General features: G+C 43.8%; 1 protein-coding gene across 1 annotated transcript in view; it reads right to left on the bottom strand.

Annotated features, from left to right (window-relative positions):
- Positions 1–27177, bottom strand: part of HGFAC (HGF activator) — a 109545-nt gene that overhangs the window by 62547 nt on the left and 19821 nt on the right. Inside the window, exons 3-4 of the mRNA XM_077280059.1 lie at positions 12874–12973; positions 10591–10664 (exon numbers count right to left, since the gene is read on the bottom strand). Coding sequence (XP_077136174.1) covers positions 10591–10664; positions 12874–12973 — 174 coding nt within the window. The remainder of the gene's footprint in view (positions 1–10590; positions 10665–12873; positions 12974–27177) is intronic.

Genomic DNA, 27177 nt, shown 5'->3' with positions numbered 1-27177 from the left:
GAAGAATAGGTTACCAGGAAGGCAGGGAAAGCTGGAGAGATGCAACTCTGTGTATACTGTGCTGCATATGTCATAGAAACCCTATTGCTCAGTAAAGTTGAACTGTTGAAAAAGGACATTGTCTCTGAAATGGTTTGTGGAGCTCATGGATGCAGAGCCTGAGTGAAGGAAGCCGAGGGGACTCTGACAGTAAATGTGAGTGTACTGTTCCGCATACTGCACATGCAGCAGAAGGGACATTGTATTTTATCTGTGGAGCGCCAGGGTGTGGGAACACTACAGCTCATTGCCACAACTACCACCCCGTCTTACAGTCCTACTCAGGTCCATGGCTTGAGCCAATGAGTCCTTAATTTCCCTCTTCAAACAGAAGCCGAAAAATTAGGGTGAAGGTTGGTTGAGCCACATTTTGCTTAACCTGGGCTTCCCTTCAGCTCTTACTACTGCACCAGCCCTATCTGCAAAGGTTCCTGTTGTTGGAGGCCGGAGGACTACTCAGCGTACAAGCCCCCCGGCTTGACTGAGACAGAGCCCTCCTCTTCCCTAAGATACTTAGTTCAATATGTCTCTTGCCTTCAGCACTACTCCCGAAGTGAGCCCCCCCATTGAGTTCCTGCTCTCCTTCCCTGTCCTAGCATCCCTGCAGCTGCCATTATGGGAGAACATGCTAGTAGGTCATGTTCCTCAGAGCAGTCTGTAGCCCCTTGTGTCGTGTTCCCACTGTGAGCACAGTTATTGTGGGATCAACCAATGACAGGCAGCAGCCTGTCTTGTCTGGGAAGGATGATGCCCAATTCTTTGATGCTACAGATCCAACTAGGCTCTAGGAATGCAGGACAAAATTGTAGCTCCAGATCCTCAAGATGGTGCTCTCCATCATCGGATGGCTCGACGAGCGATCAGGGAAGTTTGATGATACCTCTCATTCGAAAAGGAAAAGGTCAGGGCCTAGCAGAGTTTCCAGGAAGCACGGCCTGGTTTCCAGGAAGCACAGCCTGCATTGAACATCCCTTCATCTGCGGTTCCTGCTCCTCCTGGTGAGTTTCAATATACTGGAGCTTTGCGGGCCGGGGTTTCAGATATGACCGCAGTTCTAAAAACGTTACTGGAAAAATTGCCCCCAGCTCCTAAAACCCATTCACCCCTATGGCTGGTATACATAAAGACGTTGTATTCTGTGGGGTTAGCCCATTGGGATCTCACCTGGATGATGAGGTAAAGAATAAAATATGCAGTAACCAGTACATGGACATTTGGTCCCTTATAACAGTAGATCAACATTTCTCTTTGGCTACTCGCGGAGCCATTATATTTGCATTACAAAGCCCTTGAAAGCAGACCTCATGGTATTGCACGAATTCCTGGACAAATACAATGGTCACATGTGCTGTATGTCGAGTGAGCGGAGCAACTCAAAGCTAACGTTATTTACTGACACCTCTGGTTACCATGGTTTTGGGGAAATTTTTGGCTTGACCTGGTGCGCTTCTTCGTGGCCGGCAGCAGGGTGTGACACAGGCTTGTGTGAGAACCTTGTATTGCTGGAGTTGTTCCCCATGGCTGGGGCTGTTGAAATTTGTGAAGAATTGTTCGGCAGTCAACATATTTGCTTCTGGACAGACAATTTGGGAGTTGTACAATACATCAATAATTTGTCATCATCGTCTCTTCCGGTCCTCGCTTTGCTACGACTTTTGGAGCTGCAGTGCATTGAATACAATATCTATTTTAGATCTTGCCATGATTCCAGTGTTAAAAACATTGTAGCTGACTCGATTTCTTGTTTCCTATAGCATGACTTTAGCAGGTGGCATCCGGGTGCAGATTTGGAGGGCACCCCATGCCCAGCATGCCTATGGGACCTAGTGGACCGCTCAGCTGATGTCGCTTGTAAGCAATTCGGTGACTTGGCAGCAGCATGGTCATGATAAGGCATGGCAGGAGTCGTCTGCGGCTGCTGGGAGCTGCATAGATCCCTCCCATCTTGAGTATACTGTTAGATGTTTGTTAAAAATGAGAATTTCCGAGGTTTCAAGCTAGGTTGCCCAGCTTAAGCTTTCTGGAGTGGCATTTTCATTTAAACTAATGGGTTGGGGTGATGTTACTGAAGGTTTTTGTTAAAATAAGCCCTGAAGGGTTGGAGAAATGAATACATTCGAGCTGAGACCCGTTGGCCGAATTCGTACAGTTTGCTGTCACAGCTAGTAGCAGCTACTCGTATTGTTTGCTCTTTGAACTACGAGGCGGTTTTGTTTTCACCCACTTTCAGCTCAGCATTGTTTTGTTCTTTGTGTATCAGTGAATTAGTTCCCCTTCCAAATCAAGAGCTGGTGGGTTGTAGTGTCAGGATGTCAGTGTTGGTAATAGTTCAGTCCGGATTCGTATCCGGCGTTCTAAAACAGACATCTATGGCTGAGGCGCATGGATTCCATCACACAAGATTTAGGGTTCAGTTTGGCCCAACGTGTGGCCATGAGGCGCAATCCGGCGCTAATACAACTCTATGAGAAAAAAAACGGATTCGGAGGAAAAAAAAAGTTTTTTTCAAAACTCGCAGGATTGTGCCTGATGGCAAAATCCTGATGTGTGAAAGTAGCCAGATAGATATTTGGATAGATATATCTATGTATGTATAGATATATCTATCTATCTATAAATATATCTATAGATAGATATATCCATAGTTATATCTATAGATATGTCTATGGATATATCCATAGATATCCATATATAGATTTATCCATAGATATATAATAGCAAGGCCGATGTTTATTAATGAACACTATGTTTAATTTTTGGAAAAAAAATGGCGTGGGCTCCTGCGCAATTTTCTGCGTCGGGTGGGGGGGAGCCGACATCCGGGGGCCAATATTTGTAGCCTGGGAAGGGGCCATGGGTATTACCAGCCGGGAGGGGGAAAATATCCATGGCCTCTCTTTAGGCTATGAATATCAGCCTGCACCTGTCTGCGTAATCTTTACTGGCTATTAAAATAGGGGGACCTCCAAAAAAAATGACGTGGGGTCCCCCTTTACTGTATTTTATAGCCAGAAAGGCCTTGCAGACAGCTGCGGGCTGATATTCATAGCCTAGAGAGGGGCCAGGGATATTTTCCCCCTCCCGGCTACAAATACCAGCCTGCAGCCGCCCCAGAAATGGCGCCTCTATAAGATACGCCAATTCCGGCCCTTAGCCCCTCTCTTCCCACTCCCCAGTAGCAGTGGGATATGGGATAATAAGGAGTTAATGTCACCTTGCAAATGTAAGGTGACATTAAGCCTCGTTAATAATGGAGAGGCGTCAATAAGATACCTATACATTACTAATCCTCCTATAGTAGTGAAAGAGTTAAAAAAAAAAAAAAAAAAAGACACAGCCAGAAAAAAGTATTTTAATATTCTTAATTTCACCATACTTACCATACTCGATCGCCTGCAAAAAATTACAAAAAAATAAACCAACCGTATACTACCTTTCCGCCGTAGTCCAATTAATAACGAGTGTCCCACGACGATCTCCCCTATAGAACAGTGACATCTGGTGATGTCACTGCTCTATAGGGCCTCCAGTGACACACTGACAGGAGACAATGGCTCCTGAAGTGCATCACTGAAGAGATTACCTGAGTTAATTGATCTCACTTTATGGCAAAGCTGCGTGGGAATTTTCCCACACAGCAGTGCCACAAGTGAGAGTAGGAACTATTTCCTACTGTATGTTATATGTTGTATGTACTGCACGTTGTATGTTGTATGCACTGTATGTACTGTATGTTGTATGTACTTGTTATATGTTGTATGTACTGTATATGTGTTTTTGTTATTTTTTTACATTCAACACATGAGCCGGATGATGGGACTACTACTGTCCCATCATTGGCTAATGTGTTAATCACTGTCACTGTAGCAGGCATAGCCGGATGGGACTTGTGGTCCCATCGGATGATGCTTGCACCGACACACACACCCAAAGACACCCCCTCAGCAACCCCGCACAGACCCCCGACAGCGCCAGCAGACCCCAGCAGCCCCACACAAACCCCCGACAGCCCCGCATAGTCCCTGGCAGACCCTCGGCAACCCCGCACAGACCCCTGACAGGCCCGGCAGACCCCAGCAGCCCCGCACAAACCCCCGACAGCCCCGCACAGTCCCCCGACAGCCCCGCACAGACCCCTGACAGCCCCAGCAGACGCATGGACAGCCCGCAGACCCTGCCCACACACACATACACGCACAGTCTCCGCCCAAACACTTCCCTCCTCCCGATCTGCAGCGTTTCCCCCACAGCTTAACCGCAGATTTTTTTTACATCTGCGGTTTTGCTGCGGATGTGCCCGACTCAATGCAAGTCTATGGGTGCAGAAACGCTGCAGATCCGCACAAAGAATTGACATGCTGCGTTCCCGTGCGTTTTTTTCCGCAGCATGTGCACAGCGGATTTGGTTTTACATAGGTTAACATGCTACTGTTAACCGCATGGAAAACTGCTGCAGATCCGCAGTGTCAAAAACGCTGCGGATCCACGGGAAAATCCGCAACGTGTGCACATGGCCTGAATCTCCGAGCAGTCATAAATACTCGGCGGTCACCCGAGCGTACTCTGGAAAACCCGAGCAACGAGTACACTCGCTCATCACTAGGTGGGATCACTCGACAGCCTTAGAGCTTATACAGACGTCCATACAAATAGGTCCCAGGCAACAAGTTGTAAACAAATGAAACATAAAGTGTTAATTCCTCAAGAATGGATGCAAATTTTAATAAGCAGTAAATTGCAAAAGTGCTCGTTTTTACAAGCCCTATCCACCACACTCTTCATATATGAAGATGAGAATAACCCTTTAGCTTATACTTTCCTGCCATTGCAGTTAGTTAGTGAAGTTAGATTTTGCTTTTGAACAGTAGTAAGAAGAAATAAAACTTTCATGAGCAAAACCGAGTCGGTCCTTGGCCTGTTCCTAGAAGTCATGAGCACTTGGCAGCTCTGGGCTCTGTGTCTGCGCAGTGATACATGGACATATATATAAATAAAATCTTTGTGTAACAGTTTTCGCAAGCTCAGAAACTCTGTGAAATGAATAACGGGCCGATTCCCATGGTCCCTATGTCCAAAGTGCAAGCGGTCGTTATTAATGGCCCCCAATATAGGCAAGGAGAAAATGTGTATTTCATTTTCGGTGGAAGTAACACTGTAGTATCGGATGCAGTTGAGTTATTTGGCCTTGCTGGCGGTTTTGGGCAATGGTGTTACAGGTATTGCGTCTGACGGGGGAATAGGTTTCTGTCCAAGACAAGTAAATTGGAGTCTTCTACTGCCAATTAGATATCTGCCCAGTCCACTGTACATAGTTTATCAGTGTAGTTAAAGCTGGAAACTATAGTTTAGCCCTATTCGATTGAATGTAATACTAGGCACAGCCTATGGACAAGAGTGGCGCTGTTTCTGGAAGAAAGCAGCATATTTCTCTAAGGCAGCTGTCAGTGCCCCTGAATTACTCCCCTTCCCCCACCATGCAGGCACAGCAGTATACTCATTGCCCCGGCCCTGCGGTGTGGTTCCCAGCGTGCTCCCTGTCCTTTGCTGTAGTGTGTGCACGCTTTCCCCTACTCTTAAAGGGGCAGCGCGCACCTAAAGTGAAATGCCCTCAGCCTGTAGCCGAGAGGCTTTTAGTATAATTAGTACACCTGCAAGATGGCTCCCAGAGAGCATTCACAAGTAGGGCATTATTACTGTGGGTGAGAAAGAGGGCATTATTACTGTGGGTGAGAAAGAGGGCATTATTACTGTGGGTGAGAAAGAGAGCATTATTACTGTGGGTCACAAGGAGGGCATTATTACTGTGGCTCACAAGGAGGGCATTATTACTGTGGCGCACAAGGAGGGCATTATTACTGTGGGTCACAGGGAGGGCATTATTACTGTGGCTCACAAGGAGAGCATTATTACTGTGGGTCACAGGGAGGGCATTATTACTGTGGGTAGTAAGGAGGGCATTATTACTGTGGGTCACAGGGAGGGCATTATTACTGTTAGTCACAAGGAGGGCATTATTACTGTTAGTCACAAGGAGTGCATTATTACTGTGGGTCACAAGGAGGGCATTATTACTGTGGGTCACAAGGAGGGCATTATTACTGTGGGTCACAAGGAGGGCATTATTACTGTGGGTCACAAGGAGTGCATTATTACTGTGGGTCACAAGGAGTGCATTATTACTGTGGGTCACAAGGAGGGCATTATTACTGTGGGTCACAAGGAGGGCATTATTACTGTGGGTCACAAGGAGGGCATTATTACTGTGGGTCACAAGGAGTGCATTATTACTGTGGGTCACAAGGAGGGCATTATTACTGTGGGTCACAGGGGGGGCATTATTACTGTGGGTCACAGGGAGGGCATTATTACTGTGGGTCACAGGGAGGGCATTATTACTGTTAGTCACAAGGAGAGCATTATTACTGTGGGTCACAGTGAGGGCATTATTACTGTGGGTCACAAGGAGGGCATTATTACTGTGGGTCACAGGGAGGCCATTATTACTGTGGGTCACAAGGAGGGCATTATTACTGTGGGTCACAAGGAGGGCATTATTACTGTGGGACACAAGGAGGGCATTATTACTGTTAGTTACAAGGAGGGCATTATTACTGTGGGTAACAAGGAGGGCATTATTACTGTGGGTAACAAGGAGAGCATTATTACTGTGGATAACAAGGAGGGCATTATTACTGTGGGTCATAGGGAGGGCATTATTACTGTGTGTAACAAGGAGGGCATTATTACTGTGGGTCACAGGGAGGGCATTATTACTGTTAGTCACAAGGAGGTCAATATTACTGTGGGTCACAGGGAGGGTATTATTACTGTGGGTCACAAGGAGGGCATTATTACTGTTAGTCACAAGGAGGGCATTATTACTGTAGATCAGAAGGAGGACGTTATTACTGTTAATCATATGGAGGGCATTATTACTGCAGATCACAAGGAGGGCATTATTACTGGTAGTCACGAGGGGGCATTATTACTGTGGATCACAATGAGGGCACTATTATTGTGGATCACGAGGGCATTATTACTGCGGATCACAAGGAGGGCATTATTACTGGTAGTCACGAGGGGGCATTATTACTGTGGATCACAATGAGGGCACTATTATTGTGGATCACGAGGGCATTATTACTGCGGATCATAAGGAGGGCATTATTACTGTTAGTCACAAGGAGGGCATTATTACTGTTAATCATATAGAGGGCATTATTACTGGTAGTCACAAGAAGTGCATTATTACTGTGGATCACAATGAGGGCACTATTATTGTAGATCAAGAGGGCATTATTACTGAGGCTCACAAGGATGGCATTATTACTGTGGGTCAGAAGGAGGTTATATTTTAAAAATGAGTCAGATAATTACACAAATTTACAACTTCAGCTGTGTTTTAGTAGAAACAAGGAGAATTAATCACAACATATCCTAGTGAATTTAATATAGGGGCGACTAATCCCATTATCATAGGCAGTGAATGAAGTGTAGTATTATGTGGGTTTACTGTGGTGGCTTATGATACATAGAGGGAGAGATATTACTCATTTGGTGCGGAATACCACATCCATTTCTCAGGAAAGCCCCACATCATATACTGTATTTATAGCCACCTTCTATACTAACACTTGTTAGCCAACCAGGAAATTCCAGTCTGAGCTTCATCCCTGCCAGCAGTGGACAAGTTCCAAAATAAACCGATAGCCAATAATGGCAACGCATTCTTTTTGTAGAGAAGTCCTGGTTTATAGAAGTCACTCCAGAGGTGCAAAAGTCACACCAAACTTGGAAAATCTAGACGTCTAAACCATCGAGCCCATATAGCCCATAGTCAAGAGAGATAGAAGTTTTGCAGCAAATAGTAGAAAAAAAAAGTGTTACAACAACTCCGACACAGGGGTATTTCTTCAGCTTCATCGCAAAGTATAAAGGCCAGGGTACAGAATTGGGAATTGACTACTTCAATAGTTTATTTCCACTTCAATAAAAAAAATAATTGTGATAAAGAAGAAAACAGAGTCCACGGCTGACATGTTTTGAGCGCTTGAAAAAACTTTTCAAAAGCGCTTCAGGAAACTAAAACTCCTCCAAAACTTCCTAAGGCTATTTGCACATGAAATCTTTAATCTGACGACTTTATTCCTAAATCAGTTAGTACGTCGGAGGTTTTAACATCGTTTTCGCGGCGGTTCTAGCTTCCGGCATACTTTACATATGGTATAGCTTCTTCAATGTTTGCTAGAGGCATCTAAACATCACAGAAACCTGCATTCAATCTTGGCCATAGCAGCAAAGTAGCAACAGGAATCATCAATATTGCCAGCAATTTCCTTAACCCTCATTTTGATCTTAGCCCCTTCACGACATGCACCGTATGGCGCTGCGGGAGCTGCGTTTCCACAAAGCGCAGTAGAGTCTGCAGCAAGGGACTTTTTACTTTTTTTGCTAGCTAGAGTAGCAGACCGTCGTTGTGTATGTGACGTCCGATTTTTTTATTTTTAGAAAGAAAAATTGTAGTAGTTAGTACAGGGTAGCTTTACAGGTAGAGAGGTAGAGTTTTTCTTTTGCAAAACAGTCTTAGCTAGTGCATTAGGGGAGCGTACGTCGCAGCGTTATTGATGTCCGTTACAGGAGCGTAAGTTTCTGTGTTAGTGACGTCCATTTTTCGTTTGCAAAGCCACCACTTACACACACATCCCCAGTAGTTTGAAGAATAAAGTAAAAATGTCCCAATCGTCAAGAAGACACTATTCACCAGAGGAGGCATACGCGTTCCTTGCCTCTGACACGAATTCAGCTAATGAAGATGATCCCACATTCCTCTACTTCTCTTCCTCCTCCTCCTCATCTAGTGAGGAGGGACCCCCAGCAAGGTGTCCTCAAACCCAGGCAACTCCTTCATCATTCCCATATGGACCCCACCCCCAGGAAATTATCAGCCTGTTATTCGGATTTCATCGGCAGCTCAGGAATCTAATTTGACTTTGCAGGCCTTGCGTTTTCAGCGAGGAAATAATAAATCTTATGGTGGCCCAGACAAATTTGTATGTCCATCAATTTTTCACCCAAAGTCCCACATCATCATACGCCAGATGGACCCCCGTAAATTCAGCAGAAATGATGACATTTTGGGCCATTGTGCTGCATATGGGCAAAGTCAGAAATCCAGAACTTCTTCAATACTGGAGTAATGATATTCTCTACAGCACATCGGTATTCCGTAAGGCCATGACAAGGTTACAAGTTGAAGCAATCCAAACATTTTTGCATTATAGTGATAATGTGCAGTGTCCTCCCTGAGACAATCCTAACTTTATAGAATCCTAGAATGTCAGAGTTGGAAGGGACCTCCAGGGTCATCGTGTCCAACCCCCTCCTCAATGCAGGGTTCACTAAACCATCTCAGACAGATGTCTGTCCAGCCTCTGTTTGAAGACTTCCATTGAAGGAGCACTCACCAACTCCCTTTGATCATCTACAATGGGGAAAATAAATAAATGATTCACTGCCAATTTTGCAAGTTTTCCCACCTACAAAGAATGGAGAGATATGTAGTTTTTATCGGAGGTACAATTCAACCGTGAGATACAAAATCTAAAAACAAAAACGCAGAAAATCACATTGTATGATTTTTAAATAATTAAATTGCATTTTATTGCTTGAAGTATTTGATCACCTCCCAACCAGCAAGAATTGTGGCTCTCACAGACTTTTTAGTTTTTCTTTAAGAAGCCTCCTACTCTGCACTCGTTACCTGTATTAATTGCTCCTGTTTGAACTCGTTACCTGTATAAAAGACACCTGTGCACACACTCAATCACACTCCAACCTCTCCACCATGGCCAAGACCAGAGAGCTGTCTGGCTGGTTCTTCCAGCATGACAATGACCCGAAACATACTGCAAGGACTCTGTAAGAAACATTTCAAGATCCTGTAGTGGCTTAGCCAATCTCTAGACCTGAACCCAATAGAAAATCTTTGAAGGGAGTTGACACCTGAAAGATCTGGAGAAGATCTGTATGGAGGAGTTGGTCAAAATCCCTGCTGCAGGACCTACAGGAAATGTCTGACCCCTGTAACTGCAAACAAAGGTTTCTGGACCAAATATTAAGTTCTGTTTTTCTATTGAATCAAATACTTATTTCATGCAATAAAATGCAAATTAATTATGTAAAAATCATACAATGTGATTTTCTGGATTTTTTTTAGATTCTGTCTCTCACAGTTCATAAAGGCTCCTGTAAATGTGATGTGGAGAGGACACATACTTATTACCATATAATTTTGATATCTAATAAGATTCCCAGCCTGCACATATGAGTGATGTGTTAGGGATTCACATATATTTCTGTGCGCTTGTATGTGTTTGCTGTTAAAATGTAGGTTTATTATCAAAAGAAACGTAAAGTTGATGTTTATTATTTGTCGTGATTTGTGGGACACGATCGTTTTTTTCTACCAAGTCTCAAAAGATGAGAGGGGACAACATCTGATTGTACTTTATAAATGGTAGGAAATTAGTGTTATAAAATATAAAGATTTACCAATCTCTCTCCTGACATCTTGGATGCAGATTCCCCATTCTCTGTCCCGGTCAAAGTTATGTGTTGTCGCACACCTGATACGATGACAGAGAACATATGAAGTCAGATGGTTCATACAATGCAATGTATACACACAACTAGAGTATTCGGTAACACTATTGGTTTGACTTCTGGGAATGTCGTCAAGGTTATTATTTAAATAGGGCAAAGAAGAAGTTAATTCCTTTTTAAAAGAGAATGCGTCAGCCCCCAAAATGCAAATTCAGCCACTTGCAGAGTATCCATCGTTTTAATCTTTATTTCAGAAATCAATAGTACTCGTGAAAATAAGCAGCTTTGTATTACATCTTATCAGAGAAATCTGCTTCTTTCTGCTCCTGCACTGATCATTCATTCTCAAATCATAGGTAAATCCTTATTTAGTTTAGACAGATTTTCCCATTACGGAGATAGGAGATGACAGTTGGTACTTTTAGAATTCTATGGAGGAGGAGAAGGAGGAGGAGCTAGCGGAACACAGACATTCCGCTGCAAGATCTGCTGTAATGACAGTTACAGTTCTCCATAGAACTTTATGAGCTCCAACTGTCATCTCCTATCTCAGTAATGGGAAAATCTGTCCTCACGAAAGTCACATTATACCCATGAATTGAGAATTTTGAGAATGAACCAACAGTCCAGAAGGAAAAAGAATCGGATTTCTCTGATAAGATATTTGACAGTTTTGTATTTTTCATGTACTATTGATTTATGGAAAAATAAAATAAAATGGCAGTTACACTTAATACAATTAAATAAGGGACTTAGCCCGTATTAAAAACATACAGAAAATATACACTGTAGTTGCAGCTAAATTCAATTTCAATCCAAATGCAAATGAGGGTGTTTTGGCGCATCCTAGGCGCAGTCAATAGCTTGGTGCCTCATTTACCTCCGATTTGCATATCCAGCATTCTACTTAATCTTGACTTACAGCGCTGCCTTTCCCACTCGTGCCTTTTGACCTCCAAAAATGGTGTGTACTATGGTATCCAAAGAGTTAAATTTTGGTCTCATCTGACCAGACTATATTCTTTCAGTTGATCAAACTTTAAACGTGCGTGAACATGCCTTTTGTTCAGCAAAAGCGTTTTGAGTGCATTACTTATAGTTTTCTTTGGAGCAATTGTACCTGGTGATTCCAGGACTTTGTGTAGCTCTCCACAGGTGGTCCTTGGCTCTTGGACCACGACTCCTCTGATAATTCCTTTTTACTCCTCTGTCTGAAGGTAGCACTTGGTCATGACCAGTTTATGGTGAAATGATGTTCTTTCCACTTACGGATTATGGCTCTAACAGTGCTCAATGGTGCCTTCAGTAGTTAAGAAATGCTTCTATAACCAATGCCATCAGTGTGTTTTGCAACAATTAGGTTGCAATGGCCTTGAGACAGTTCACTGGTTTTACCCAGCATGAAATGTTTCTTGTGTGGCACCTTGGTAATGAGACACCTTTTTAAAGGCCATCAGTTTAACCAACTGATATTATATTTTACTGAATGGCAGGATTACTTTCCAATTACTGATAGATTTCAGCTGATGTAATAACTTTCCATGGTTTTTGACCCTATTCCTACATGTATTCAATACTTTTCCTTGTGTAATTTATCATTATTACACACAACTTAATTAATGGACACCTATGGTTTGATTTCTTTGTCTGTGTGGAATGCATGGGTTGTTACCGACATCAGCTGAGAATTTCATGTCAATAGCACCTTCAGAAATATATCAGTTAAGAACATTTTTGACATGTTCAATACTTATTTCACCTGCTCTAAATGTGTAAGTAGCTAAATTTTCATTTTGGGGGTGGCAGGCTCCCTTTAACTGTAGCTAGTTAGATGAGACAGTTGTGTCTGATTTTCCTACACCATTATTGACACTGCAGCTCTGCCTGTTCGGATAGGCTACTATACTTTACCACAAGCCCACCAGGGAGTTTTGAGCTGATTGCAGAGTTAAGTAGAACTTCTCTTAGGATGTTTTGATCATGAGGATTGGGCATAAAGGGGTTCTCCATATTAGTGGGCAGTGGAGGTCCCAATAGAGGGGACTCAGCAATTTGAGGTTATCTGGTTTAACGTCGTTACTAGTCTTTGTTAATCATAGCAACAAATCACAGCTCAGCTTTTATTTTAGCAGAGATGTTTAACAAATGAAAGCTGTGTTGTGATTGGCTGCTATGGGCAACTAAGATAATAGGAATTTTGGGGGTCCCATTGTGTCGACACAACTTACATACCACTTTTTGGTTTTCATTAACCGGTGAGGAAGGCAGGAGAATCGTAAACGTCCACCCAGCAGAAATGGAAACTTGCAATGTTTACCCTCTTCTGTGAAAACTGAAAATAGAAAATTGAAATAACTCTGTAAATTGTTATAAAACAATGACGGATATTCCATTGTCAGCACAAGAAGTATGTCAGAAATATGTACACTAGGCCTCATTTATCAAAATTGTCTAAACTAACCAATCACAACGCAGCTTTCATGTCCTCCACTGCACTGGTAAAATGAAAGCTGCACTGTGACTGGTTGCTTTTGGGCAACAGAGACAAAACCTAATTTTGATAAATCTGTCCCACTATGTACAATAGCAGACATTACAGAGGCCGATGTCAATGGCACAAGTAATGATGGTGCCGTCACCCTAGAGCAGCCCACAAGGGTCCGGGACCCTATAGTTGTCAGAAATCCAACGCTGCTAGATTACTGCATTACTAGGCCCGGTCATTATTAGCCGTTTGGGGACAGATCTTGTCAGTTTTCACAAATTATTGCATGCCCCATTAAACAACAATTGTGAGTCATCTTTAAGTGCTATAGCTTTCTTCCATTTTTTTCCTAGAAATTAATGAAATATACAGTGGCATGTAAAAGTTTGTACACCCCTGGTCAAAATTACTGTTATTGTGAACAGTTAAGCAAGTTGAAGATGAAATGATCTCTAAAAGGCCTGAAGTTAAAGATGGCACATTTCCTTTATAGTTTAGGCAATATATACATACAGCTCTGGCAAAAATTAAGAGACCACTGCAAAATGTTCAGTTTGTCTGATTTTTCTCTTTATAGGTATATTTTTGAGTAAAATGTAAATTGTTCTTTTATTCTATAAACGTCTGACAACATGTCTCCGAAGTTCCAAACAATAGATTTTGTATTTATTTTCTGAAAATGAGAAATGGTCAAACTGCATGGGTTTGGGGTTTTTTTATAAATGGGAGAAGAAGTTCATTTACCTGGGAGTGATTCTGTGAATAAAGGATTTTTGTGTCTGTTGGGAAGGGGCCAATATCTACCGACCTTACCACCTTACCAGCTAGCAGCTGTCTGCTTTGCATTAGTTTGTTATTAGAAAATAGGGGGACTCCATGTAATTTTTTGCAATTATTTTTTTATTGCTAAAAATGACAGGGAAGTACCGTGAGAGATGGCATTTTTTTGTCTTTTGCCTTATATACAAGTCATTATGCAGGAAAGAATGTTTCCCTAACATTTTTTACCTGTAAAATCCATTTTATCTTCCGTTTTGTATGTTTTATTGTCAGTCCGTAAAAGTGGAGTAATACTCTGACAACATTGCTCCCAGCAGCGACCTGGGAGTCAGAGATGTGTCCAGTTGTCTTCCCCATGCTGTTCCCAGAGTCGGACTGGCCCACCGGGACACCGGAGAATTCTCCAGTGGGCCCCAGGGATTTGGCGGGCCCCCGTGCAGGATGCAAAGGGGGCCTGCTTGTGTCAACTGAATGTACTGCCCCTTCACAATAGGCCGCCAACCCAGCGAAGGCAGACAGCAGTGTGCACACCTGTCGCAGCCTTCATATGACAGTGACTGACGGCGTATGAACTCACTGTAATGCGGCGTCTGCAATGGGCGCACTTGCGTCAGCCGCCGACCTCAGCTAGATCGGTAGCCATTTGTACATGAGTGCACCAGATCTGTAGAGGAGGAAGAGGACGCCACTCGGTGCCAGGAGCGCAGACAGGTAAGAAGAATCTTCTTTTTTTTTCCTTTTGTAGATGTGGCATGGTGCGTGGGACGGAATGGATCTATGGGGGGGGGGCAGAATGGATATATTCGGGGAAGCCAGGATGGATATATGGGGATGTTAGGACGGATATATGGGGGGCCAGGATGGATATATGGAGGGGCCCAGATGCATATATGGAAGGGCAGGATGGGTATATGGAGGGGCCAGGATATATACATATTTGGAGGAGCCAGGATGGATACATAGGGTGGGGCCAGGATGGATATATGAGGGGGGCAGGATGGATATATGGGGGGGTGCCAGGATAGATATATGGGGGGCAGGATGGATATATGAGGGAGGGCAGGATGGATATATGGAGTGGTCAGGATGGATATATGAGGGGGGCAGGATGGATATATAGAGAGTGCCAGGAGAGATATATGGGGGGGGCAGGATGGATATACGGTGAGCCAGGATGGATTTATGGGAGAGCCAGGATGGATATATGGGGGAACAAGGATGGATATATGGAGGGGCTAGGATGGATATATGGAGGGGCTAGGATGGATATATGGAGGGGCTAGGATAGATATATTGAGGGCCAGGATGGATATATGGAGCGGCCAGGATGGATATATGTAGGGGCCATGATGGATATATGGGGGGACAAGATGGCTATATGGGGTCCAGGATGGTTATATGGAGGGGCCAGGATGTATATATGGAGGGGCCAGGATGGATATATGGAGGGGCCAGGATGGATATATAGAGAGCCAGGATGGATATATGGGGGAGCCAGGATGGATATATGGGGGAGCCAGGATGGATATAAGGAGGGCCCAGGATGGATATAAGGAGGGCCCAGGATGGATATATGAGGGAGTCAGGATAGATATATGGTGGGTCCAGGATGGATTTATGGAGGGGCCAGGATGGATATATGGGGGGAGCCAATATGGATATATAGAGGGGTCAGGATGTATATATTGGGCCAGGATGGATATATGAGGGAGCAAGGATGGATATATGGGGCCAAGACAAGGGGCAAATTGGAGCCAGGATGGATATATGGGAGGGACAGGAAAAGGGGCAAATAAGGGCCAGGATGGATATATGGGAGCCAGGATGCACATATGTGGGCCAGGACAAGGGGCATATGGGGGCCAGGACGCACATATAGGTGCCAGGATGGATATCTGGGCCAGGATGTACATATAAAGGCCAGGCTGGACAAGGGGTATAAGGGGCCACGCTGGACAAGGGACATAGGGGGCCAGACTGGGGCATATTTTAAATAAAGAGGGCCAGGCTAGATGATATTTTTAAATAAAGGGGGCCAGGATGAGGGACTTAATTACTGTTTGGGGGCCAGAATGAGGAACACATTTTATTACTTTATGGTGACAGGTGAGGGACATAATTTCTTTAGGTTCCAATTAGGAAAATTATTACTACTGTAATATAATTTACTTTTTACGAAACTGTTTTCCATGGGAGGGGACATAAGAGGGGTCTTGTTACTGTGTAGGGCGGCACTACGTTGCTTGTTTATGTCGGGACCACACTCAGTCGGAGAAGCCTTTGGAAGTGGGGAATCACCAGAAATAATACACAAGACACGTCTCGTATAGTATATCACTGGGAAGCCTCTGAAGCACGCCTGCCTTCAAGGTGCTATCCCCTCTTTATATAGTTGTACAGGTAGTTTCAGTGGTTATACAAGTTTTGCTTGTTTAAACAAAGAGAGAAAAGAGAAGACAAAAGAAAACAGTTTCGGCTATGTGATAGTTTCACAACAAACAAAACAGTACAGTTTCGCCTAAGTGGCAGTTTCACAAACAAAAAATAGGATTTCACACTATGGCTAAAATGTCCTTGAATGGACAGGTCAATATTGATCACAAATTCTTTTTGGTTCATTGAGGTAACCATTTTTGTTCCGCTCTTCACATTTACTTCATCTGATGTAGTGTAGAGGTCGACGAAACAGTGGGGAATGTGCTCTGGAAGTGATCAGCTGTGGATGACTGTGTGTTATTTTCTGTAGAGATGAGTTCTGCCTGGAAGAAGTTATGGTGGTCTGTGTCAATGAAGAAGAAAAGCGACGATAAAGGACTTCAACTAAAGACGTGACTGGCAAGTCAGTGTATTGCATGTACGTGCAAACTATACACTATATACTATACACAGAGCTCCTGTGTACAATGTCTCTGGTGATCCTTGTATTACCTGTACACTGACACTATATACAGAGCTCTTGTGTATAATGTCACTGGTGATCACTGTATTGCCTTTACACTGACACTATATACAGAGCTCCTGTGCATAATGTCACTGGTGATTACTGTATTACCTATACACTGTATACAGAGCTCCTGTGTATACACTGTGTACCAAATTATTATGCACATAGAGTTTAGGAGTAATAAGGTTAGAATTTTTTTGTTTGTCATTTAAACTCATTGATGGTGATGTGTGTCAGGGCTCTTTCTATCACTGAAAGCAATTGCAGATACCTGTGCAAATTAGTTTGGCAGGTGTGTCCAAATAAAGGCTAGACTACTTAAGAAGGTGGGTGGCGCTCTATCAGGGTGATGCGTTGCCATGGTCGCGGGTTTGGTCATCTGACCTAGCCACGTGACGTGGTGACGCGCACCTTGAGCGCCGCTCTCCACTGGCGTGTCGCATCATGGCGGAGGCGTGCCGCACAAGGCTGGAGGTAATCACACCATTTCTCCTTTAGTATTTAAGGGGACTTACTAGCGACGCTTACTTACCTCCTGACGAAGCCACTGTTGGTGTGGTGAAACGCGCGTCGAGGTTTTCAACGCGACGGGACCGTACCTAGACCACCATGACTGCAGGTATTATGTGCCCACCACATTAGATGCATTTTACTGGGACTAGTGCTATTATCTGAGGCCATTGGGATGTGTGCAATAGTGGGTTGGGGCTCCATTATTCAGGTATCATAGTCATTTCTTTTGGGGCATCTAGCCTGTCATCTTCTTAGGCCCATGTTGTTACTTGTGTATACTCTCAGGCATATTTGCACAATGGTTCTACCCAGGCCCACTGTCTGAGGTATGGCACTCCATGCTATTTGATTTATGGTCTGGATATTAGAGTCCCGTTGCTTCTGTCTTTTGATTTCTGCGGTCACCGGGTCGTAGGTGGTCTCACCACCTGATTTGTATCTCTTGTAACTATTCTTATATGATATTTGCTATATGTGATTACTATTTTAGATTCAATAAAATTTGTTATATTGGGAACTGCTCCTTCTGGTGTCTCTTTATCGGTATATATATGAGTGTGAAGGTATTATCCCCTCTGGTGTCTCTCTTCATTTATATATGAGGTGTTCTCTTTTAGTATATACTTAAGAAGGCTGTTCCACATTATTAAGCAGCCTACATTTTTTGCCAAAATGGGAAAGAAAAAGGATGTGTCGACTGCTGAGAAGCAACAAATTGTGGAGTATTTAGGTCAAGGCATGACTACAATCAACATTGCCAAGACACTTCATGGTGATCATCGCACAATCAAGAAGTATGTAGCTGATTCCCAGCACACACGTGTGCGTGCTGATAAGGAAAAATTGAGGACTCTTTCCAACAGGCAATTGCATAAGGTTAAAAGAGCAGCTGCAAAAATGCCTTGTCCTAGCAGCAGACAAGTTTTTGAAGCTGCTGGTGCCTCCAACGTCCGCAGAACAACAAGATGCAGGGTCCTTCAGAGGTTTGCGGCTGTGCGTAAGCCATCCTGTCGACCACCTCTATCCACTGCACACCAGCAGAAATGGCTACAGTGGGCCAAACGATACATGAAGACTGGCTTCCGAACTGTTTTGTTCACCGATGAGTGCCGTGCAACACTCGATGGTCCAGATGGATGGAGTGGAGGATGGCTGGTTGATGGACACCCCATGAAAACACGGCTAAGGCCCCAACAAGGAGGAGGTGGAGTAATGTTTTGGGCTGGAATCATGTGGAGAGAGATTGTCGGCCCCTTTATGATCCCTGAAGGGGTAAAGATGAACTCCATAATCTATGTGGAGTTTCTAAAACAACACTTCCTGCCATGGTTCAAGAGGAAGAACCGTGCTTTCCGCAGCAAGATCATTTTCATGCATGATAATGCACCGTCTCATGCTGCAAAAAACATCTTCATCTCTGGCTGCTATGGGCACAAAAGAGGACAAACTTATGGTGTGGCCACCATCTTCCCCTGACCTCAACCCCATTGAGAACCTCTGGAGCATCATCAAAAGGAGTGTCTATGATGGCGGGAGGCAGTTCACATCTAAGCAAAAGCTCTGGGAGGGGATTCTGTCCACATGTCAAACAATTGAAGCAGAAACCATCCAAAAACTGACAAATTCAATGGACGAGAGAGTTCAGAAGCTTCTTTCGAACAAGGGGTCCTATGTGCAAATGTAACATCACCTAGAATAAAGTTTTCACTTGAAAACTGTTTGATTTCATTTTGTAATAAGCTGATAATGCTTATAACTTCACAATTGACAATTTTTTTGTTCAAAATAAAAAAAAAGGTTGAAAGCTCTGCTGTGCATAATAATTTGGAACATGCATTTTGAGTGTTTATTTTTTTTAAAAAAATATACTGTTTTCATAGGCAGATTGTTCAAAAACATTGCAATTATACCAGAATAGTAGATGACTGGAAAATAACAATGACTGCAATTCAGATAGGTAATTTAGAGAAAATATGAGGAAATATTATTTGCATAATAATTTGGAACACAGTGTAATGTCACTGATGATCCCTGTATTACCTGTACACTGACACTATATACAGCGCTCCTGTGTATAATGTCACTGGTTATCACTGTATTACCTATACACTGACCCTAAATACAGAGCTCCTGTGTATAATGTCACTGGTGAATCACTGTATTACCTATACACTATATACAGAGCTCCTGTCTGTAATGTCACTGGTGATCACTGTAAAACCTATACACTATATAGAGAGATCATGTGTATAATGTTACTGGTGATCACTGCATTACCTATACACTATATCCAGAGATCCTGTTATAAAGTCACTGGTGATTACTGTATTACCTACACACTATATACAGAGCTCCTGTGTATAATGTCCCTAGTGATGGTAATATGTGGTCTGGTCATGGTGTTTTGGTATTTGTTCCTTGTATGTGGTATTATTTGGTCACTATGTGGTCTGGTCATGGTGTGACTGTGTCCCTTGTATCTGGTATTATTCGGTCACTGTGTGATGGTAATGTGTGGTCTGGTCATAGTGTAGTGGTATTTCTTTCCTGTATGTGGTATTATTCGGTCACTATGTGGTCTGGTCATGGTGTGGTGGTGTTTGTCTCTTGTATGTGGTATTATTTGGTCACTATGTGGTGTGTTCATGGCGTGACTGTATTTGTCCCTTGTATGTGGTATTATTTGGTCCCTTTGTGGTGGTAATATTCTGGAGATTTGAGGGCAGAACTGGTCCAGTTAAATTAAAGTGCTAATTCAGTATTGAGTATACAGAGAAGCAGAGCTAAGTTAAAGAGAACCTGTAAGCAGATTTTGAAGAAAAATAAGTTATATTATACTCACCCGGGGGGCGGTCCTGTGTGGTCCCGTTTGATGGGTGTTGCAGGTCCATGTCCAGAGCCTCCCATCTTCTTGCGTCGACGCCCTCCTGCGTCTTGATCGCACCCCGGCATCGGCGCTCCTGCGCAGGCGTACTTATCTGCCCTGTTGAGGGCAGAGTAAAGTACTGCAGTGTGCAGGTGCTGGGCCTCTCTGACCTTTCTCGGTGCCTGTGCACTGCAGTACTTTGGTCTGCCCTCAACAGGGCATAGATGTATGCCTGCGCATGAGCGCCGGTGCCGGCGAGCGGTGAAGAAGCAGGAGGGCGTCGTTGCAAGAAGATGGGAGGTGCCGGACCCGGACCTGCGACACCCATCGAACTGAATGAGTATAATATAACCTATTTTTCTTCACTTGCAGGTCAGACCAGGGGCTTATCTACTGCATTATAGAATACTGTAGATAAGCTCTGAAAGGCAGTGGCCACATCTTATAGCGGCAAAATCTGCTGACAGGTTCCCTTTAAACATTAGGTTTTAAGGCAGAACTGGCACTTTAAGAAGCAAAGCTGACTCGGCAATGTAGCAGAGCTGAGTTAGTCAGAGAGTCCAATGCAGAAATGGCACATCGGGATAGCACAGTTCACTCAGCGACTTGGCAGAGCTGAATTTTTCAGAAGGTCCAATACAGAACTGGCATAGCAGCATTGTAGAACTTACTGAACAATGTGTAAAGCCGAGTTTGCCAGAGAGACCAGTGCTGAAATGGCACTGGTATATAGCAGAGTTGACTAAGCAATGTGCTTTCAACTCAGAGTCCAAAGCAGAACTGGCACACTTGTATAGCAGAGCTGATGTTATGGCTGTGTACACACACTCACAAGGGTTATGTATGTACCAGGGGAGATGATAAATCTGCACACTTGCGGTTCCAATTCAGACTAGACAATCCCTAACCTGGCCCTGATTTGTCCCTGTCTGACCGCAGAGGTTGGCAACTTAACATTATGCAGTGGCGCCCCCATTCAATGTTGGCTCATCCTGAGTGTCCTTAACTGCACCCTAAATTACAAACAGTGTGTACTCCAACAGACAGTAGTGCACACAAGCAGAGGGTGAGAAGTGGGGCTAAGGACATGTTCATACAGTCACTCAGGAAAGATGGGAGATAATAATTAGAACCAAACAACAAACAGAATACATGGAAAACCTCACAGACCCCAAAAATGAAAGAAATGAAAGGGCACTTGGTGGGACGATGCACAAACAAACCAAAGGAAAAGCAACAGAGATTAGTCAGGTAAGATAATACCTAGCCGAGAAGAGGGAACACCAAACATCATCCAACTTGGAATATAGCCAGCAAAGACTGCAAGTTCATGGTGAGTATAAATAGTCCCTTATCATAGGACAAACCAAACGAAGAAGTGGAAAACACCTGCACGGAAGCAACACAGCAAAGAAAGCAAAGCAAAGGCAAGACCATTATCAGTAGTTGGACAGAGACAGTACAGGCTGTGATCCAACAGAGAGGGAAACCAACCACCAGCCAGGGGTCACCGGATCGAGCCCAGGAGTGGAGTCATGACAGCTGAGAGTCCAGTTGCAGAGCTGGCACAGCGGTATGGCTGAGTTACCCTGCAATATTGCAGATCTGGGTTTCTCAGATGGTGGTGTCGTGCTGTGTCGCCACCCAAGTTGGTCCATATGGCCTGACAGAATTATATCATGTGTGCATTAAGTTGCCAGAGTAAACTCAGAACAGTAGAGGGAGCCACTCAAGGACACAAAGCCCAGCGCTGGAGCCATGACAGGTGAGTAACACCGACATAAGGTAAGATTTCTATGGAATACACCTTTTAAGTTAGCAATGACATAGACATATGATTTTACACTATGTCTTTAGGTGAAATTAATGCTTTCCTTTAGTGTATGACATTTTTTGTATATATTCAGTAATATAAATTGCTGGTAGCATTCCTTTGAGCTACTGTCAAGCTATTTCCTTTCCTTTCTATACGTAGGTCTATGAGGACCTAGATGAGGCATGAGTTATAGGAAATCAAAGCCGGCTGACCCCTTCTAGCAGGAACACAGAGGGACCTATTACTTTGTACTTTTGTCCCATTACCGAGCTGTCTCTTCCCATTACAGCACAGTGTATTCCGCGAGTGATCTGTCTGAACTGCAGCCTAATTCTCCCAGATCCTTCAGTACTTTTACATCCAGCCATTGCTTTCATCATTTGCTGCGTAATCTGAGTGCATCATAAAAGACCATGAGTCCAGCAATGTATCACTTGGTGAAGTTTTGATAAAGTCCCTTATTTGCTGCAGAACTACCAATTCTCTGAATGCTGAGCTCCGTATAACCATATAACCACGCCCATGCCACTAATTGGCAGCTTTCTGTGTGCACTGCGCATAGGCAGAAAGTTGGCAATCAGTGATGGGGGCGAGATTACGCAGAGCGAAAGAACTACATGACACAGGACAACTAGTCCTCTAGTGATAATCTACTGCTGATAAAACATTGATTTTATAGAAACAACAACATGCAGTCCATTAATTGGCACATTGTTGGAATCAGGGTCTCTGCCCCTACAAGGTTCTATCAGATTAATAGCAAAAACTTGCTGACCGATTCCCTTTAAGCTCCACTGTATAAACCCCTGTCAAGTCAGTACATACCATAGAGAAAGTTTATGCTTCTTGGAGTCTCCAAGAGGGCCGGATCAAGGTTGATGGAGAACAATAGACAATTTAGTGAAGATCTCATCTAGACCCCAATGTAGACTTCTCTAGACCCCAATGAAGATCTCATCTAGACTCCAATGTAGACCTCATCTAGACTCCAATTTAGACCTCATCTAGACCCCAATGTAGACCTCATCTAGACCCCAATGTAGATCTCATCTAGATTCCAATGTAGACCTCATTTAGACCCCAATGTAGACCTCATCTAGACTCCAATATAGACCTCATCTAGACCCCAATGTAGACCCCATCTAGGCCCCAATGTAGACCCCATCTAGACCCCAATGTAGATCTCATCTAGATTCCAATGTAGACCTCATTTAGACCCCAATGTAGACCTCACTTAGACCCCAATGTACACCTCATCTAGACTCCAATGTAGACCTCATCTAGACCCCAATGTAGACCCCATCTAGACCCCAATGTAGATCTCATCTAGACCCCAATGTAGATCTCATCTAGACCCCAATGTAGACCTCATCTAGACCCCAATGTAGACCTCATCTAGATTCCAATGTAGACCTCATCTAGTCCCCCAAAATAGACCTCATCTAGACCTCATTGTAGACCTCATCTAGACCCCAATGTAGACCTCATCTAGACTCCAATGTAGACCTCATCTAGACTCCAATGTAGACCTCATCTAGACCCCAATGTAGACCTCATCTAGATTCCATTGTAGACCTCATTTAGACCCCAATATAGACCTCATCTAGACCCAATGTAGACCCCATCTAGACCCCAATGTAGACCCCATCTAGACTCCAATGTAGACCCCATCTAGACTCCAATGTAGACCCCATCTAGACTCCAATGTAGCTCTCATCTAGACCACAATGTAGACCTCATCTAGATTCCAATGTAGACCTCATCTAGTCCCCAAAATAGACCTCATCTAGACCCCAATGTAGACCCCAATGTAGACCTCATCTAGACTCCAATGTAGACCGCATCTAGACTCCAATGTAGACCTCATCTAGACTCCAATGTAGACCTCATCTAGACTTTTTATAGAGCCAAATGTAACATGATCATGGCACTGTCCACTGAGTTAGTTAAAGGGAGAGAACCAAGCCCGTCATTACCTAAATCTTCAAAAGATATGGCTACATATATGGGTTTACACCTTAGGGTACGGTCACACGATCAGTATTTGGTCAGTATTTTACATCAGTATTTGTAAGTCAAAATCAGGAGTGGGACAATCAGAGAAAAAATATAATATAACACGTGCATCAATTCTTAATTTTTGACCCGCTCCTGATTTTGGCTTACAAATACTGATGTGAAGTACTGACCGAATACTGATAGTGTGACCGTAGCCTTAATCTCTGTGAACAGGATTGCTGAACAGCTATTAGCAGATCCTTGTTTTCACGAGAGATGGTCATGGTAAAGGTGACACGTGTCTATACCCTATTCAAATAAATAACAACTGTAACGGATAGGACTGTAATGAATAAATGATGCGATACTATAGGGAACATTATAAGAGTGTCCCCTTTTACATTTTGGGCCCTTTGAAATATTGCTACAATAATTTGGTCATCATTGTTGGCCCCCATATAATAAAAATGCCATTGAGTTTAATTGATAAATGCATACAGTAAACATGTGGTATACAGATATGTCTCAGGGTGGTGATGGCTAAGGCTTGTGCCCCTCATTTCTTCCTTATAATCTTGCCAAAATCTGATCTTTTTTTATACTGGGCTGAGAGAACATGTATGTTACATCTGTCAGAGGCCACAGCCTCAAAAAGGGAACCTTCGACATACTTGGTGCGAGCCTCTCCGTCTGTCAGATTCCAGAGGAACTCCGGTCATCACCTTTTAATTCCTGTACAGGGATCTGGTTTTATAATGAGCTCCACGGGATAGCTTCCATGGAAAAGTTGCTTTCCAGAGGAAAAAAACAAGAAGCAAGCGAATGGTCTGGTAGCCAGAAGGTCAATATAGGGAGAAACTCATACAAAATAGTCAGAAAATGAGCCAAGGTCAGAATCAGGCATGTCCAGTGGGAATTTTGCAAGGCACACAAGTTCACAGAATCTAGTCAGATTATAATTGGAAGTGGAGAGAAGTATTTCAGGAGCTTAAATAGCTTGCAACCACACCCAGACCACACGGCATGAGGTACGCACTGACAGAAGTTAACGATATATCACCCAGCCTGGATGTAGCTACAAGTCACAGAGGACACAGAACGAGAACTGTTGACCTGCATCGTCCACCACGAGATTGGGGTGCTGCCTGACGACAGAAGCAGAGAAAGGAAGAGCAGGCACTGATACAGAGGACCTGTACTCTTAGCAAACTAATGGATGGGGAAATGGCCCAATAGTTATGGAAAGAGATAATAGGTGTTCACCCGGTTATTCTGCCTTAAATATTCCACCATCAATTGTGAATGGTATTCCTGAAAAATTACAACTCAGCCACAAAGTGAAGACAACATAAAGTTACAGAACGGAGTCCCCTAATGCGCTTGGATTGGTCGCACTGGAAGCCATGACAGCCATTATAAGTTGTCCCAAGCCAAAGGTATAGTTGGAGAAGAGTAACGGTCCACAGACAAAACAGTGAAGGTCACCAATAGAGAGAGGGCAGAATGAATAGGTAGTGTGGAATTGAGATGCTAAATGTGCAGTTAGTGAGGTATGCAGAGATCCAGGAGATGGCAAGATCTCTGATACCAAGGGAGAAGAGGATCTGTACTAGAAGTGCTCAACTGTCTTGAAGTCATAGGACAGGTCTAGCAGGTGGAGTATAAAATGTTGTCTGTAGGCTTTGGTGGTTAGTAAGTCCTTGTAGTTTTGTTAAGGGCAGTTTTGCGTGGCTGTGACAGAAGCCAGTCTGTAGATTGTAGAAGATTCAGTTGGATGAGAGATGGCAGGAAAGTTCAATGTGGACTTGCTGCTCAAGGAGTTTGGAGGCAAAAGTGAGCAATGATCTGGGGCAAAGCTTGACGTAGAGGTTGTCTCCTTCAGGACAGCTGTTATGGTTGCATGAAAGAGGAAGGAAAGATGCTAAAGGTTAATAAATTGAAGAGATGGGTTAGGATTGGGATAAGCACAGTGGTTGGGTTGGGGAGGAGGTGGGATGGGAAAGTGTAAAGTGCACAAGTGGTGAGGTGTGATTTAGATAGAAAATGTGCTCGTGATTGCATTGAGCGGTGTTCCCCAGTTTGGGCATCTTGTGCTGTTGCAAAACTACAACTCACTGCACGTCCTGGAGATTACATTTTGAAATGCCTAAAAATCAATAGGTTTGGAAATGAAAGAGTAGTTCACAGGTCACCACACCTGCAAGTTAGAAAGAAAAATCTGGCCTCTGTTTCACTGCTCCAAGGTGCTTGCTTTATTTACAGGATGCAAATACAGGACCCATGCTGACAATAAAACTAATAACTTCACCAAAAATGCAGTAAAGATCCCATAAAACATGAACATTTATTAAATATTCATTAAAATGACATATTACAATACAGGACAAGTAACCAGATACAGAGGGAAACAGATGAGGCACTATGTGCCGGTACAGTACACCAAAGGACTCATGTCCACCTCACTGCAGCATACATACTATTCCTATTCAAGGGGGCTCATGGCACTATAACAATGATCAGTGTCCACAAATTCAGAAATAGCCATATAAGCCAGCATGGCCATAAGCGCCCATATACGCATAGAATTACCTGAAAATGGTGCAGTGAGAGGTCCAGAGTCCACCCCGACGCGCGTTTCGGAGCGCTACGCTCCTTCCTCAGGGGGCACAACATAATGGTGACACTGGTGAGTTTATATAGCGCCGTACCGGAAGTATCATGGCACGCGCGGCACACCTGTTACCCGATCCGCCGCAAACCGCGCTCGCCCCGCCAGCCGAGGCAGGAAACACGTGGGGCCTCACGTGATCCTCCACCGGGTAGCCAGGGAGACGCGAGATGCGGAAGAACGCGAACAGTGCGCATGCGCAATGCAGTCGCGGCCATCTTTGAGTAGGTAAAGGTAAGGGCAAAGCCTTGCTCATCGTTCCGGACACTAACTATACCAACAATTGGATGCATAACACAAAAAACAATGAACAATAATAAGCAAACGGGGACATGCAAAGATAATAGAACAAAGAAAGTTCAAAAGGCCGCTGAACATCAAGAAACCCCTCATATGACAAACGCCATAGTGAACAGTCATTCGCGGCCCGCAGCCTATATCAATGGAAGTGCAGATATCCATATGG

The sequence above is a fragment of the Ranitomeya variabilis genome, chromosome 1 (genome assembly GCF_051348905.1).
Source record: "Ranitomeya variabilis isolate aRanVar5 chromosome 1, aRanVar5.hap1, whole genome shotgun sequence".
Classification (NCBI taxonomy): domain Eukaryota; kingdom Metazoa; phylum Chordata; class Amphibia; order Anura; family Dendrobatidae; genus Ranitomeya; species Ranitomeya variabilis.
This window is presented reverse-complemented; position numbering and strand designations above follow the sequence as displayed.